Below are 14,808 nucleotides of genomic sequence, written 5' to 3'. Positions count from 1 at the left end.
TCATTGCTTCCTGAGAATGTATCCAGTCTGCTCTGTCCCCACCGCCATGGCTGTATTTCAAGGCCTCATTATGTCTGCTTGGGACTTTTATAAGAGCTTCTAATTTCTTCCCTGCTGCCCACCTTACCTCCCTGTGATCTGTCCTTTGCAGAGTCTCACAATCTAACTCATTTGTTTAAAATCTGCTAACCACTGTCCCTCAAATTCAAGAAAGGTCTTAACTGGGTCAGGGACCCCTTTGAAAAGCTACGGATGCTCTCCCAAGAGTCTGTGGAATTTTGGGGGATTCCAGATGAAATAAAGCTGGCCGAGATGATGAAACTCTTTGTGCCATACGCAGCGTCCTTAGTGATTTGCCCCGTCTGTCTCTTCAAGTTCAGCTCCAGCCACGTCTTCATCCTCCGTGCACATGTCCCCGAAATCCAGCTGGCCTATAGCGGTCTTAACGCAGTGTGCCTTTGCTTGCTGCCCTCTCCTGGAAACGGTCTTTTCTGACCTCTGGTGAGCACCCTTCTTCCTGGAGGACACAGAGCGCTGTGGGTCCGTGATGCCCTGTTTATAGTTTACCTTTGCGTTGACCGTATTATATTATAATTGCCAGTTTACCCGCTGGCAAATCATTCTAAGGGCTGTGACTCTTCTGCGTTTGTAAGGCTGCACCTGGATCACCTGTGTAGCCTGTCAGTGAGTGGTTGTTGCAACAATAAATGTGAGATGAACTACCTTTGTTTTATGCCCCTTGGAAATCTTTCTTTTATTCTGCCTCCTGCTGCTGTGTTTGGAACTGTGTTACTTTTTGTGACACTAAAAGTTTTTTAGATATAATGTGGATACAGTAAAGTGCATGAATCTTATAGCTCAATAAAGCTTTATGTATCTTTATATCTCTCTATATTTATATTTATGTCAAAAGATGCCTGATCAAAATAGGAAACATTTCTATCATTCTAGAAAGTTTGCTTTTGCTCCTTTCCCATCTATAGTCCACTTTTAAAACTTCTGTCATCATGAATTAGTTTTACCTGCTCTTAAACTTCATGTAAATGAAGAGTTATATATTTGACACTCTCAAAATATCTCGTCAGGTTCATGTGAGACTTTTATTTTGGTGATATTTCTTCGCACCCATCACATTACGTCCTACCTTAAACCACTTAATTAACACCTCCGTATTGGGGTCTAGAGATGTGTATCAACATCCCCTGCGCTCTGAAAATAATCCTATAATATTAACAGCCTACATATGATTGCTAGCAGCTATAATACGTTAAATTGAGAGGAGTCCATTAAAGTTGTTACAGCTTAGCCACTTCGTGAGAATCTCAAATTCCATTCCTCTCTATCTCTTAAATCCTATATATAAAAATGTATCCTCCTTCCCTCCAGTAAGTCTACTTCTTATCTGTAGATCTTTTTCTTAACACTTCCCTTCTCTTTGCGTTTCTGGTTGAGTGACCCTGCACATCGCGGCATTGCCGTGATGGATATTCTGGGGGTAAGAGTAAACCTCATTGTATTAGCATCCTATTAGCATTTTGAGAGAAAGCCCACATAGGACATAAATAATCCGTAATAGGATGCAGAGTCAGAAGGCATGGCAGCGATAAATAACCGGAGATCACCTAAGCGAGGAACAAAAGGCAGGAGGGGACAGAGAAGGAGAGACAGCTCACCCACCTTGGATCCTCCATTGTTTATTTTCTACCTTATTTTACCCACCTTCTTCCTTTCTTCGCTTTCTCCTCTTGATAGGTCTTTTCTGTGTGCAACTTCCCTCTCTCTCTCTCTTCTCCTTCTATATGTCCATAATACGAAGGGTTGATTTAATCAGACAAAAGAGGTTGGGGGTGAGAAAAGCAGTAAAGAATGTTCCAGACAGAAGGAGAAGTGTGTGCTTAGGGTTGAGAGTCGCTGGCATGCTCTAGAATCTAAAAGAAAGCCTTGATCCCTGACTTGGAGGTGGTTTGCCGTGAATGAGGGTGTGGTGTGTGCTGGGGCCTGAACGTTTTGGTGAGCTGGTCTGTGCTTTCATTGTCGTGTGATTTCGGATGCCTTGCTTCATCTTTGTGACTCAGTTTCCTCTTCTGTTAACAAAAAAAGATGATGGTAACGATGCTGGAGGTCTACTGGGAGGACTAGATGAGTTGGTACATATATGGTGATGAGAATAGTGCCTGACCCGTGATAAGCACCTGTCAGTTGTTTGCTATACAAAATCAAGCCTTCAGAAAAATTTGAAGTCACTTCCTAAACCATTGACTGAGAAGCTTATTCGTAATTTACTTAATTCTGTACAACTGGTTTATATATTTATTCTGGAACTGCCAAAGGGAATGACTGGCACTACGTGTATTTATTTTTTGATACCGGAGTTTCAGGACGGTTCTGATATTTGAGACCCGAGCCACACTGAAGGCGAAGAAGGAGGGATGAAACATGGAGGAGGATTACTACAAGTGACTTTTTCCCATGTCGCAGACTCTCTTCTGAAGCCAGCTTAGTGAGCGGAACTTGTGGAGTTTCGGCCTCTAGAGAACAGAGGTTTGTAGCATCGTCGACGTGATGTATGTGAAAAGAGCACATTAGGTCAGGTCAAGTCTGCCCTTCCGAGGACGGGGGGGGGAGGCCGGATGGCAGGTCGGAAAAGAGGGGCTTGTAGAGAAGAAAGCGGATGCAGGGAGGAGATTTTGCCAGAGGTGGCGGAGGGACTTACAGTTTGGTCGGAGAAGGACGCGCCGTCTGCTCTCCCCACTTGTGTCTGTCTCGCGCTCCCTGCATGGCTGCCCATGGACAACCCTCCTTGCTGCGCTCGGCGGCCGTCACTCCCTGCAGTCGGCGTGATGTTCACGAATCACACCTCTGGTTACCCCCTCCAGCACTCCAATCTCCCCTGTCTCCTTATGTTTCACCCGAAGGAATAGAATCACCTCCCCACTCGCCCCCACCCCGGCTCTGATGACTTCTCGAGGCTCGCCTCTCACCTGGCCGTTCCATGAACTTCTCCTTTGGTCATGCCCAACTGTCTTTTTTATCTGAGCATGGCTGGAACATTCCCCTATGCCACCTCCTCTGCCCACCTTCTTTACCAGAGTTTTTCGCACTCATGTCAGCTGTCTGCTTAGGCACCCTTCTTCAGGAATGTGCTGCAGGCTTTCGGGCTTTGGTGAGCTGCTTCCTAAGACCGTGCTCAGAATCTCAGTGATTCCAACTGCCTGCTCTGTCATCTCTGTAAAGCTTCATGGGGCAGGGTCTGGGTCGGATGTGTAACTGTCACGTGCACCGTGCACGCACCTATTTCCAGGACCGATGGAATTCCGTGAAATTGAGCTATGTGTTTAGTGCCTGGCTCATAATAAGCACAGAGTAAATGTTTACTGAGATTGGGTTTCACTAGTCCTGGATGCCTGCGAGGCTGTACCAAAGGGCGGTGATATGTTCAGGACAAATCACATAATAAATATTTTCACTAACACAAAGATCGCACTGGGTCAGTAGAACATCAGGGATGTACAAATTGTTTTGGAAATAATGGCTGGGAATATACTTGGCAAGTGCCTAGCCTATGCGTGAGAATTCTGTGTAGCACGTATCGTTATCTCCATTTTTCATCTGAAGAATTGGAACCCCACGGAGGTAGTCTGACCTTTAAGGAGTGGCAGAAGCAGGATTCCTATCTAAGCATGCTTACTGATGTGAAAGGAGGGGTCACCCCCCAGAGGAGCCTTGGTGATGGACAGGATGTGCCGTCCTCTTAGAGCTTCGTTAGCCTTCTCCAGTGCCTGCAGAACTTACCTGCGTTTATAGCTTCACTCCGAGAAGTTCCCCCAGTTATCCCTGCGACGGAAAAGGAGGGGTGCGCACAAAGTGAGAGAGAGAGGAAGAGTACGTGCAGAGATCTTCTCCAGAGAAGAAAGTCTCCAGCTACATCCCCCTGCAATATAATGATGTATAATATTATAATAATATATTATAAGCAGGTGAGTCTGGGGAGAGGACGTCCGTGGTTTCCCCAGAGCCATACACTACCCGTAGCTTCCAAGGCATGTTCGTATCCGTAGGCCTGCTAATCCATAAACCAAGGTTGCCCATGCTCTTGGCCTTGACAGCCCAGACTCTAGGCGTGTGAAGATCGTTAGGGAGAGTTGCCCCAACAATGAATGCTATTGAAACTTTTCCAAAAAGCTTTAGCCTTTCAGTTTGAGAAATAATTTGATACCATGTGTGAATCTGGATATTTTCTGTACATTTTTTTCCAAATCACTTTAATATGCTGTTAAATTTTGTCCCTTAAATATAGAGACCGCTCTGTCTTTTGTACTCCAGAGTGGGGTCTGCAACCATGCAGTTCATTTATTTTTATTTATTTTTATTTTTTCGGGAATTCATTTAGAGAAAAGAAGTCATCAGTGTTCAAACTTGCCCCCTTATCTTCCTATGATCCATTTTAATTTCATAGGGAACATTGAAAAGACAGATAAACTAAGTCTACTTGTGTCTCCATGCTCACGGCAAGTACGGTGTGTCTTCTCCATCTTTCTGCTCTGCTCCTGTCTCTCAAGTCTAGTAAATTATGTTTTCCCAAGTGCTCAGTAATCCTGAATTTAATAAAATACTACTGCAGACATCATGTGTCATGACCCAGAAGATGCTTTATAGCAATTCTAATTCTTGGGTTCTTCATTTGGTGACCCTCAAATGTTCCCTGATGTTTTGGACTTTGTAGGAAATGAGCAAAAGTAGTAGGTCTATAGCTCAAATAACTAACTTTCTAAGTATGAGGGAACTTCCCGGGTGATGTAATTAAGGAAAAATATAGAGCATTGTGTTACCAGGTACTGGATTGACTGGTAGGTAGAAAAGTGAATAGAAGGTCAGTTAAGGCTAGGACTAATTTAGGCCAAGATATAACGAGAAGAGTTTATAGGTTAAATGGGCTCAAAGTGAATTTCAGTGGATGCAGAGAAATTGAGTATCTTTGCTGTGGGTATGGAGAAGATTCAAATGTAGAACCTTTTGTTTTTTAAAGCTTTTATTTATTTGTGAGAGAGAGAGAGAGGAAACGGTCATGCACACGTGAGTGGGGGAAGGGACAGAGGGAGACAGAGAATCCCAAACAGACTCCCCGATGAACGTGGGACCCAGTGTGGGTTTCATCTCACGACCCTGAGATCATGACCTAAGCTGAAACCAAGCACTGGGCCCTTAACCAACGGAGCCACCCAGGCGGTCTGAGACTTTTTTTAAAGGAATGCATTTCAACTGGGGAACTAGGAAGAAGAGGTTCCACATTTAATCCCCTCCAAATTTCTTTCTTCTCTTTCAGGAAAATTGAGATGATCTTTTATATCATTAAAATACGTCGCCGGTACTGTTTGCTTAGTGACAGTTGTGTACGGATCCGCCCATCTAGTTGAGCCTTGTTAGTCCCGCCACCACTAACCTCTCCGGCTACCTTCCTCACCACTGAAAGCCCATTTGTATGGGGCACGTGGGTGGCTCAGTCAGTTAAGTGTCTGCCTTTGGCACAGGTCATGATCTTGGGGTGCTGGCATTGAGCCCTGGGTCCGGTTCTCTGCTCAGCAGGGAATCAGCTCCTCCCTCTCCCTCTGCTCTCCCTCCTGGTCATGCGCTCTTTCTCTCTCAAATAAATAAATAAATAAATAATCTTTAAAGAAGAAAAAAGTCCATGTGTTTGCCCCCCAACTTACAGAAAGCTGCGTACCCCCACAAATGGATTGAAGAACAAGGTGGAGAATACTTACATACTCCTTTGCTGACACATACCTGTGCGTTCACACACATGTACACAAACCTCGGTGCAGTCGTACAGACATTAGCACTGTCCGTGTCTCATTTACAGTTACAATATGCGAACCTGTGTTCATTGTCAAATTTTGGTGAGTCAGAGCAATATCGCAAAGTGGGCAGGTCGTCCTGGCTAGGTGTAACCTGTATGCTGGAGAGATTTTGAAGTGGTGTTAACATTCAGGTGAATACATTTGCAAAAGTTTACGAATTTCCTTTCCTTGATAACTACTTTAATTGCTGCGCATTAGAATTCAAAGCATTTCATTTTGATTAGGGAGAAAAAAATCACAAAGGGAATGTGTGTAACCAGATGCCTTTATGGAACAACTGGAGCATCACATATAGCCTGTGTGTATGTGTGTGTGTGTGTGCGCGTGCATATATATAAATGGATATATATATATCCATATCAATGCACGGATATGCATATGTTATATTAGTCTATATTGCATTACATAAAGAGCATCTTTAATCAATTCATGGAGCAATTTTGAAATTGCTTTTTTTTTTTTTTAACTTTGCTATTTTATGAAAATGTTAGTGCTGATGCTGATGAGCTTTTTCTAGCCGTTACGTTACATGTTCACATTTAGGCACTAAACAGTGCCCAGCTGGGTTAGCATCCTCACTGCTCCACTGCCACAGAAAGGGTGGTCCGTGTTAATCTCTCCTTTCTTTCCAGCCGTGCAGATCTGTATCGTGAATTCCTTCCTCCGTTTGCCCCACGATTGCCTACATCTAAGTTAAATGGTCGCTGGTTCTGGAAGGAGATCTGTGTGAATGTTTGAAGGTGGGGAGGCTTGAATCTGGTAGCCAGCGATGTAGCTGACTGGCTGAAATCAAGATCGGTCCCAACAGATGGCAGACTATGGAAAGGGAGCTGGTTAGAGAGACAGGGGTCTGATTGGTCAGGCAAGGCTGGCTTGATCCTGGTCCACAGGGACATGTGGGATGACTCCAGAAAGTACTGAGTTTAGTGATGCCTCTTTCTTCTTGACAACTCACATCTTTTCTTCTTTGTGGTCTTCAGAAAAGGGCCCCGTAAGTCTTAGAGGGCCCCAGCTGGCTAAATCAAAGTGTTATTCCCAGGAGACAAGATAGGGGGTCCATCTGCCCAGAAGCATTTGGTAATTGTGACAGATTATACTATAAATTTAATCCCCAGCTATTTTGGAGGATTAAGTGTAGGTCAAAACCTGTGTGTGATTTGTTTCACCAAAGTCTAGTATTTATAAGCCCAGCCCATTCCCAGAGCAGAGGCAAAGAGGCCTGCATCGTAGAGTTAGAATTTGAATTACAAGCAAATTGTGCATGTGATTTATAGCCTCACTTGGAATTTTTACAGTAATCTACTGTGTATACGAACCCTACCAGAACTAGCAGTGTTTGTAAACTTGAATTTTGATTCCATCATTTAATAAAGTATGAAAAAATGCAGAAGTATTAGATTTAGAAATTATCTATGAAAAGACGGGCTTAATAGATGCATTCAAAAAGTAGTCTTAGGGGAGTAGTATTTCACCTGTGAGCTTTCACTGAAAAACCTATTTTGAAGCTATATATCACACACATCCCCTTTTAAAAGATATTTAATAATAAGCATGTACATGATTTTCAAAATGCTCATCTGTCACTAGAATCATTCCAGTTTAGTATTTTTTATTTTGGCCAGGAAATCATTTGAAAAAATCTGGTGTATAATGATACTAACATTTGAAAGAAAGAAATCATGTATTTTTATCAGAAATAGTGTGAATAGTGAGCAGCTGTTTGGTGTATAAAAGAGAGAAAGGAATTTCTTTATTGTTCCAGATTGCATTTGAAATGTTATGTGTGACATTCAAAGACAGCAGTTGGTCATTGTAATAATTTTGAAAGATAACAAAATAATAGAATACTTGTGCTTTAGAAGTGTGTAAATTCTGTTGTAGTGAAAAACAACTTCTTTTAATGCATGATTTCATTTTTATTTTATTTTATTTTATTTTATTTTATTTTATTTTATTTTATTTTATTTTATTTTTTTAAAGATTTTATTTATTTGACAGAGATAGAGACAGCCAGCGAGAGAGGGAACACAAGCAGGGGGAGTGGGAGAGGAAGAGGCAGGCTCATAGCGGAGGAGCCTGATGTGGGGCTCGATCCCACAATGCCGGGATCACACCCTGAGCCGAAGGCAGACGCTGAACCACTGTGCCACCCAGGCGCCCCTGCATGATTTCATTTTTAAAAGATTTATTTATTTGAGGGAGGGAGGGAGGGAGAGAGAGAGAGAGAGAGAGAGAGAGAGAGAGAGAGAAAGAGCAGAAGGGGCAGAGGGAGAGGGAAAGAGAATCCCAAGCCAATTCCACACTGAGCACAGAGCCCGATGTGGGGCTTGATCTCACGACTCTGAGATCATGACCTGAGCCAAAAACCAAGAGTCGGACACCCAACTGACTGTGTCACCCAGGCGCCCTTGCATGATTACGTATTGTCTTAATGATCATAGTCTGTAAAACAGATAGGTTACTAAGAATATAGCTAATCCAATTTAAGTCTTTCTTAACTACTCCCACTGCCAACTCTGATGTTATATTTACCATATCAGATTCACAGTATCCTGAAATGATCAATCTGGTCTCCTAACACTGAGTTGAATTTCTTAGGGGTGGGTGGAGATCAAGAAATTTTAACCACTTGTAAATTACCATTATTTTTCTGCTTTATAAAGGGAGTGAAGTTATTAGGGCCAAAGTTATTTTCCCTCTTTGTTAATACCTGCATAAATTTTTTGTTTGATAATGAAGAAAAACATAAAACTGTATTTCTTTGTGGTCAAACATAGTTCTACTAGTGTTTTGAGCACACGTATGTGGTTTCCAGAGAAAAAAAGATGAGATAACTTTTTAATCTGGGGGAATTTTATGTATATACAGCTCCTGCATAAAACCAGACCTTAAGTATTCTAATAAAGATAGAATACATCTCTTAGGATAGCCTCCTTCCACCTTAAAGTGGATTGGACATTGCTGCTTTAGGTTGCTTCAGAGATCCACATTTCCCATCTTGTAATTTCTCACTTGCTACCATGCGCTGCCTTGTGTGACTGTCATTATTTCTCCAGACGACAAGCACTTTGAGGGGAGGGATGATGCCAGCCTTCCCATGTGTCTCAGTTACTATGACTTGCCAAATATCTGTGAAAGAAATGAACCAGAGAATAATAAACGCGTTTGGTAATGAGCCCCTGAAGTATGGGGGAGGTGTTACTGCCCGCATGGGACCTTGTTCAGAGTTCTTATATGGGGGGCGGGGTTTGAGTTAGTTAATAACAGACTGTTTGGGGCCCAAATCAGTCATATTTTCAATAACATAGTTTCTTTGCCAAGCACACACCATGCTTTATCTGAGTCTCATACACTAATTTTTTCCCTTCAAAGAGTAAGTGGTGTCATAGAGCTCAGTTGTCTTATGACGTTTGTTGAGTATAATGTGGAGGCATGCAATTTGCAGAAAACTAAGAAATTTGCCTGTTTAAGGAAGGTATGTAGACAACATACCTTTGCGTTAAGAGGAGGGCATAGGGATATCTCGATGGGTGGCACCTTCCCCAAAGAGACCCTGGTCAACATTCACATAAGCTCATAATTACCGTGTGTGTGTACGGAGACTTGTCATGAGGTAAGAGAGAGCCTTGCTCTCTGTCGGGTAACTGACACACATAGTTGTCTCTTACGGTCTTATTAGGAAACATTTGACACATAGGAAATCTTAAATAGTAGACTGTATATTCTTTGTATATAAAGGCAAATTTTTATTCCTGAGAAGCCCTTTAAATGGTGACTTGCGTAACACAGACTCTCAATAATTAATTGTGGTATGAATGAATTAATGAAGAATACATATTACTGTTAACAGCTGAAAATTCTCATTCTGATTCTTGGGAAGACAAGTTCAAGGGTGCATTGCAGTCATTTAGCATATAGCTAACTTGTTTCCTTGTTAAGCTGATGACAGCCTTTCAGTGCAGACCAACAGTAGAAGCTGGAATTTGGATAGGCGTTTTCCTAACCTTCAGACAAAGGGTAGGAATTGTACTTCCCATGTGTAGGTGGGGGAACTGAGGCTCTAGAAGACAAAATAAGTTTTTCAAGTTGATACTCCGGTAAGTGGCAGAATCTGTATTTGAACTCAGGCCATCCTGACCGAACCTCGAGCCTGTTCTTCTACATCGTACTACTAAAATGATTATTAGAATGATTTCTCATTGAAAACTTAAGTCATGACCCTTTGTTGCATAGGTCTGAATTTTATAATCTTTGTGCTTAATGAAGGTGCTTCTCTCCAAGTTTTGCTTGGTGAGAGAATCTCAGACGTAGGCTTCTACCACAGAAGGACGCACATATTTAATATATTGTTCATATTTGTCTTTCTGATGCCCTCAAATCTAAAACACAGGTTCTAGACTGTGTCATCTCACTTGCAGAGATCATCATAAAAAAGCATCAGTTTGCAAAAACAATTAATTTGCTTTGTAAGTGACTTAAACACGACCCTTTGCTTTGGCTCACGTGACTAATGCATGAAGAGCACGGTATTTATTTCTATTGCAATGACACTCCAAGACCATAGATTTCTTTCTTTCTGATTCCAAGTCAGTCAGACTTATTTCATCCGGTTGTACCGTGAAATCCATTGCAGTCTGCAGCGGTAGCAGACTCCTAAATTTGTAAAGCTATGCAAACCAGAAGCTTTTTGTGGATAATTTAAGTTTCGCATTCTGCAGAGAAAACCAAAGAGATTGTGAAATGTCATGTAATTTCTTCGTTACTAGAGGCAGATCAAACGACCTCTCATTCTGTGAGGTGGTATTTTGAGGTCCTGCTCTCCGTCTCCTGTTCACACACAGCAACTGGTGGCAACTAAAAATAGTCAGCTCCGCCACCGGCTCAGGATCTGGTCACATTTGGCTCGTGGACAGCGTGCGCAAATAAGATTTAGGATCCCTCGTTCAGTTTCTTCCCTCCAGCCCACTCATCAGCTAGTTTGCTGCCATTTGAAAGCTATTGAAAAGCCATTAACAGGCAGGACCGGGAGAGCCGCAGTGCAGCACACCTCTGTGCAGGCAGAATGTGGCTGCTGTGAGCACCAATTAGAGCGGACTATTCCCGGGACCGCGGCACCAGGAGCCCTGTCAATCAGCCGCGCTACAATAGCACGTGCAGCCGTGGTGGCTGCAGATCCACCGAGAGGCTTAGCTGAACTCCAGCTGCTGAATGAGAATGAGTTCGAAGCTTTTTGCACGATCGTGGAACAGAGCCTTGGTTCCATAATGCATCCTGAGGTAAACTGTTACCTGAGTCAGGGCTCTAAATAATGCATTTCCTGGGGACTACAGTTGTAGCAGAAGAGAATGCTGGAACCCGTAGCAAGATTGCTGTCTGAGATGGAAAGATGTCTCACTATCATTTTATCAAGTGCTGTAAGTAAGCTGGATATTTTGCTCATATGGCTGTCTTCTTGAAATAGGATATGCAGATGCCATAGTTCAGGCGGGTCTTCTGGTATACCACGTCCAAATGAGTGACATAGGATGGTATCGAAAGATGTTTTACATGCTTAAGTATGTTTCCTTTTAATTTCAGGTGCTGAAATTATTCCAATGTGATCCAAATGCTGATAGGGTAGAAATCTTTAAAACTTGACCTTTATAAGAAAAAAAAAATACGTACATGCAGTAATTAAAAAAAATAGCAATTGGTAAAAAGGAATGTGAGAAGGATATTTCTGGATATGGGCATGCATTAATGCAGTGTTTGCATAAAAACTTAGCTCATGAATGTGTGGCTGAGACCATTTAGTTACTGTTTTACTCAAGTTAGACTGCTGCTATCTGCATCCAGTGCTCAACTTGTAAGCTTGATCTTTCCGATTATCCTTGACTGTAAACTTTTGTCCTTGCATCATTCACCTTGAAGTGTTCAGGGACTCGAGTGGCATCTGTACCAGATGCTCTACACTGATGCAGGTGTGTGAAAAATAGTTTGTCCCTGGCTTTCTGATGAGTCCATCAAGGCTTTCTTCAATGCCTGATTTTTTTAACAATTTTCCGAGCTAGATAAAAGCTGCCTCTGAACCTTCTCCGGATGGTAATCATGAAGAAGGAGACATATTTATAGCAAAAATGGCTTGCTAGCTATACATGTGGCACTTCTGAAAACTTCTGTACATGTATGTCATTGTCTCAAAGTGGCAGATGACATTAGTAGAAAATGCTTTCCCCTTAGGATGAGCGTTTTGTTGGCAAAGGACATTACGATGTTCCATTTAAAGTAACATTGTTAAGGGAACACATTTGAATGGATCTTGAGTTTTTCACTAAAGGAGAGTGAAAAAATCATGATAATTGAGAAGGAGAAATCCTTATCTTTCTTTTGTCTTTTGTGGGGGAGATATATCTAGGAGTGAAAAATCTATGATGAATGAAAATCTCTGAGAATGCCTTAGTCTTCACCATACCCAGAAGAGGCATGCACTGGGCTTCCTGGAAAATTTTAATTCCGAAAGGCATTCATCGATCAGTTTGTAAGTTGGAAAATTAACTCTTTAACAAAAATTGGGAGTGTACAGCACATTTAGGAATTATGAGGATAGGTTTTTTGTTTTGTTTTAATCCCTGAAATTTTGGGATTATTATCTTGGTGAAATGTCTGTAGGAGAGGAGAGCACTCTTGGCAGGCTTTCGTGTTGCCCCTCCTGTTTGACTGCACAGCAGAATGTCATTATTTCTCCTTCCCGTGCCTCTGCAGAGGTTCCTGAAGCCCTCTGCACCATTTCTGCAAGGCACCTGGGTGCTCATTAGGCAGGGTGAACACACCTGCTGGATGGCAGCCACAGAGCCTGGGTGGAAGCACAGAGGAACAGAGTGACGTGACTCGGGGAGGTTCAGGGAGCAGTTGGTCACCAAACAGAACAGGAGGCTGCCCTTTGCTGCCTTATATTCCTTTGTTCCAGCTGAATGATTTGAGTTTAGAATTTCGGGAAATTAAAAGAAGTGAGATGTCTGCTCTAGTGGATGCATTCGAGTTAATTCTTGCAGTCTGGATGAAATGTAAAATTAATGAATGGTGAAATGTTTCAAATACCTGGGAAAAATGTTCCTGATGAGTTTATCCAAGTAATTACCTACTACTTACAAAAGATCCGACTATGTTCTACGTTCTGTGTTTGGTAGTGTCTATGAAATGGCAAAGAAGCATGGAAATATCAAAAGCTATTTTCCATGGCGGAATGGTATGATGTGCTAAAGGAGTTCAGAAATTGTGTTTCACTGTGTGCCACCAGTGAACCGACGTCTCATAGTCGAGCTGGATCCTGAAGGATGAGGAGAATACAGAAGGAAAAGTGGGGGCATGTACAGAATCAGAGGGTGTGTTGGTAAGGACCATAATCCACAGCTTAGCTGTTGTTCTCGATGCATGAGCTGTTTCCATATTGTGTTCCCTTGGCCCTCATATTGGGGCGATCTATTGGCAAGGCCAGTTGGCCCGTATTCTTCACATTGTTTCTTCCTCGCTTGAGTCTCCATGTGCCCGTCCTCTCATTCTGGCCCTGGTTCATCCCCGCACCGCGTCCACTTCCCAGCCGGGCAACAGTGCAGGAAGTGTTCGGATTCCCCAGCATGAGCAAGAGCTTCTGAAACCCGGCGGCAACAGAATCCCATGGCATCCTAGGAGGAGAGCCTTAGAGCCGGACTTGGGGAGACCAATGAAGAATGCTTACAAGGAACTTTAAATATTACCTAGGGAAGTACTCATTATTTAATGTTAAAGCATGTGTATACTGAAAGGTCTAAAATCAAATTCTAACAGTGGCTGAGTCTGGCTTGTGGAATAATCAGTTTTTGTGTTTCCATGTAGCGTGTAGAATTCTGTTATCATTATAATTAATTATTCATTTATAAATATAAACTATAAGTATCCATATATTAATTATGACTAACTTCAGAATATAATTATATAATTATAATTATGGGATTATCTGTTACTTTTATAAATGAGCCTGTATTTTCAAAATTGTCCATAGTGGGCATGTTTTCCTTGGACAGTCAGAAAAGCAAACTTGAAGACCACATAAGAGAAATAATATGGAGGAAGAGATGGCTGAGACCCACATCTCCACCCACATTCCTTCCTGACTCCATGGGCTCTGGCCTAATTCTGCATGTTCCATATATCTTATATAGAAGAGTTAAAAGCTAGAGTCTAAAAATGTATCCTGGAAGCAAGACATAGCAGGAAAGCTGAGGGATGTCACAGCAAAAAGTGCTGATGTTTCCTGGACCTCTGTGGCCAAGAGATGGCCAAGAGATGTCTTCGGACGGGTACGATTCTGTCCAAGTCATGGCTGGTTGGGTGACGGTGAGTGAGGCCAGCTGACGTAAGAGCAACGGGAGGGAGGAATGGGCTCACAGCATTTTAGGGCCATGTGAAGCCATGGAGCTGTACTTCCAGCTTACTGCTAACGATGGGCAGAAGCATGACGTCTGTCCTGTTAAATGCTCTTTGGTGCCCCAGGAATCGGACCTCTGCCTGGCCTCTCTCTCTCCCAGTTTACCTCTCTAAGTAGAGGGGGTCAGAAGGCACTGTTTGCAGTAGGAGGCAAGTTAAAGTTATTTAAAATGAATAGACTCCAGACCTGTTAGTTCATTCACAGTGACCAACAATGAATTATATCGTCAAAGCTGCTATTTTGCATACTGAAAAATTTCCCAGTACCAAGGTCACCTTATTTTCCCTCTCATCACGGGTTTTCATAAATGCTACTTCCACCAACATGCCTTCCCTGATCTTTCACTGATGGTGCATGCTGTTCACGCGTTAGAGCCCCGTGATGCTGCGAGCTCACTGAAACGCCAGCACGCTGGTCCCAGGATTGCCTCCTCCCCCCTACCCCCCTCCTGGCCCACCGCTGCCCAGGTCAGGCCTGTGGTCCTTCACCGAAGAAGCCATCCCACCC

General features: G+C 42.7%; 1 protein-coding gene across 2 annotated transcripts in view; it reads left to right on the top strand.

The window, feature by feature from the left end:
• MYO16 (myosin XVI) overlaps nucleotides 1–14,808 on the top strand; it is a 580,200-nt gene that overhangs the window by 102,860 nt on the left and 462,532 nt on the right. Inside the window, exon 1 of one of the 2 annotated variants that reach the window (XM_087864977.1) lies at nucleotides 10,811–11,272. The exons of the other annotated variant lie outside the window; for it this stretch is intronic. Coding sequence (XP_087721103.1) covers nucleotides 11,245–11,272 — 28 coding nt within the window. The 5' untranslated portion in view covers nucleotides 10,811–11,244. Of the gene's footprint in view, nucleotides 1–10,810; nucleotides 11,273–14,808 lie in introns of those variants that run through there. 2 annotated transcript variants of the gene reach the window in all.

The sequence above is a fragment of the Ursus americanus genome, chromosome 10 (genome assembly GCF_024610735.1).
Source record: "Ursus americanus isolate L20-20 chromosome 10, mUrsAme1.1.p, whole genome shotgun sequence".
NCBI classification, from domain to species: domain Eukaryota; kingdom Metazoa; phylum Chordata; class Mammalia; order Carnivora; family Ursidae; genus Ursus; species Ursus americanus.
This window is presented reverse-complemented; position numbering and strand designations above follow the sequence as displayed.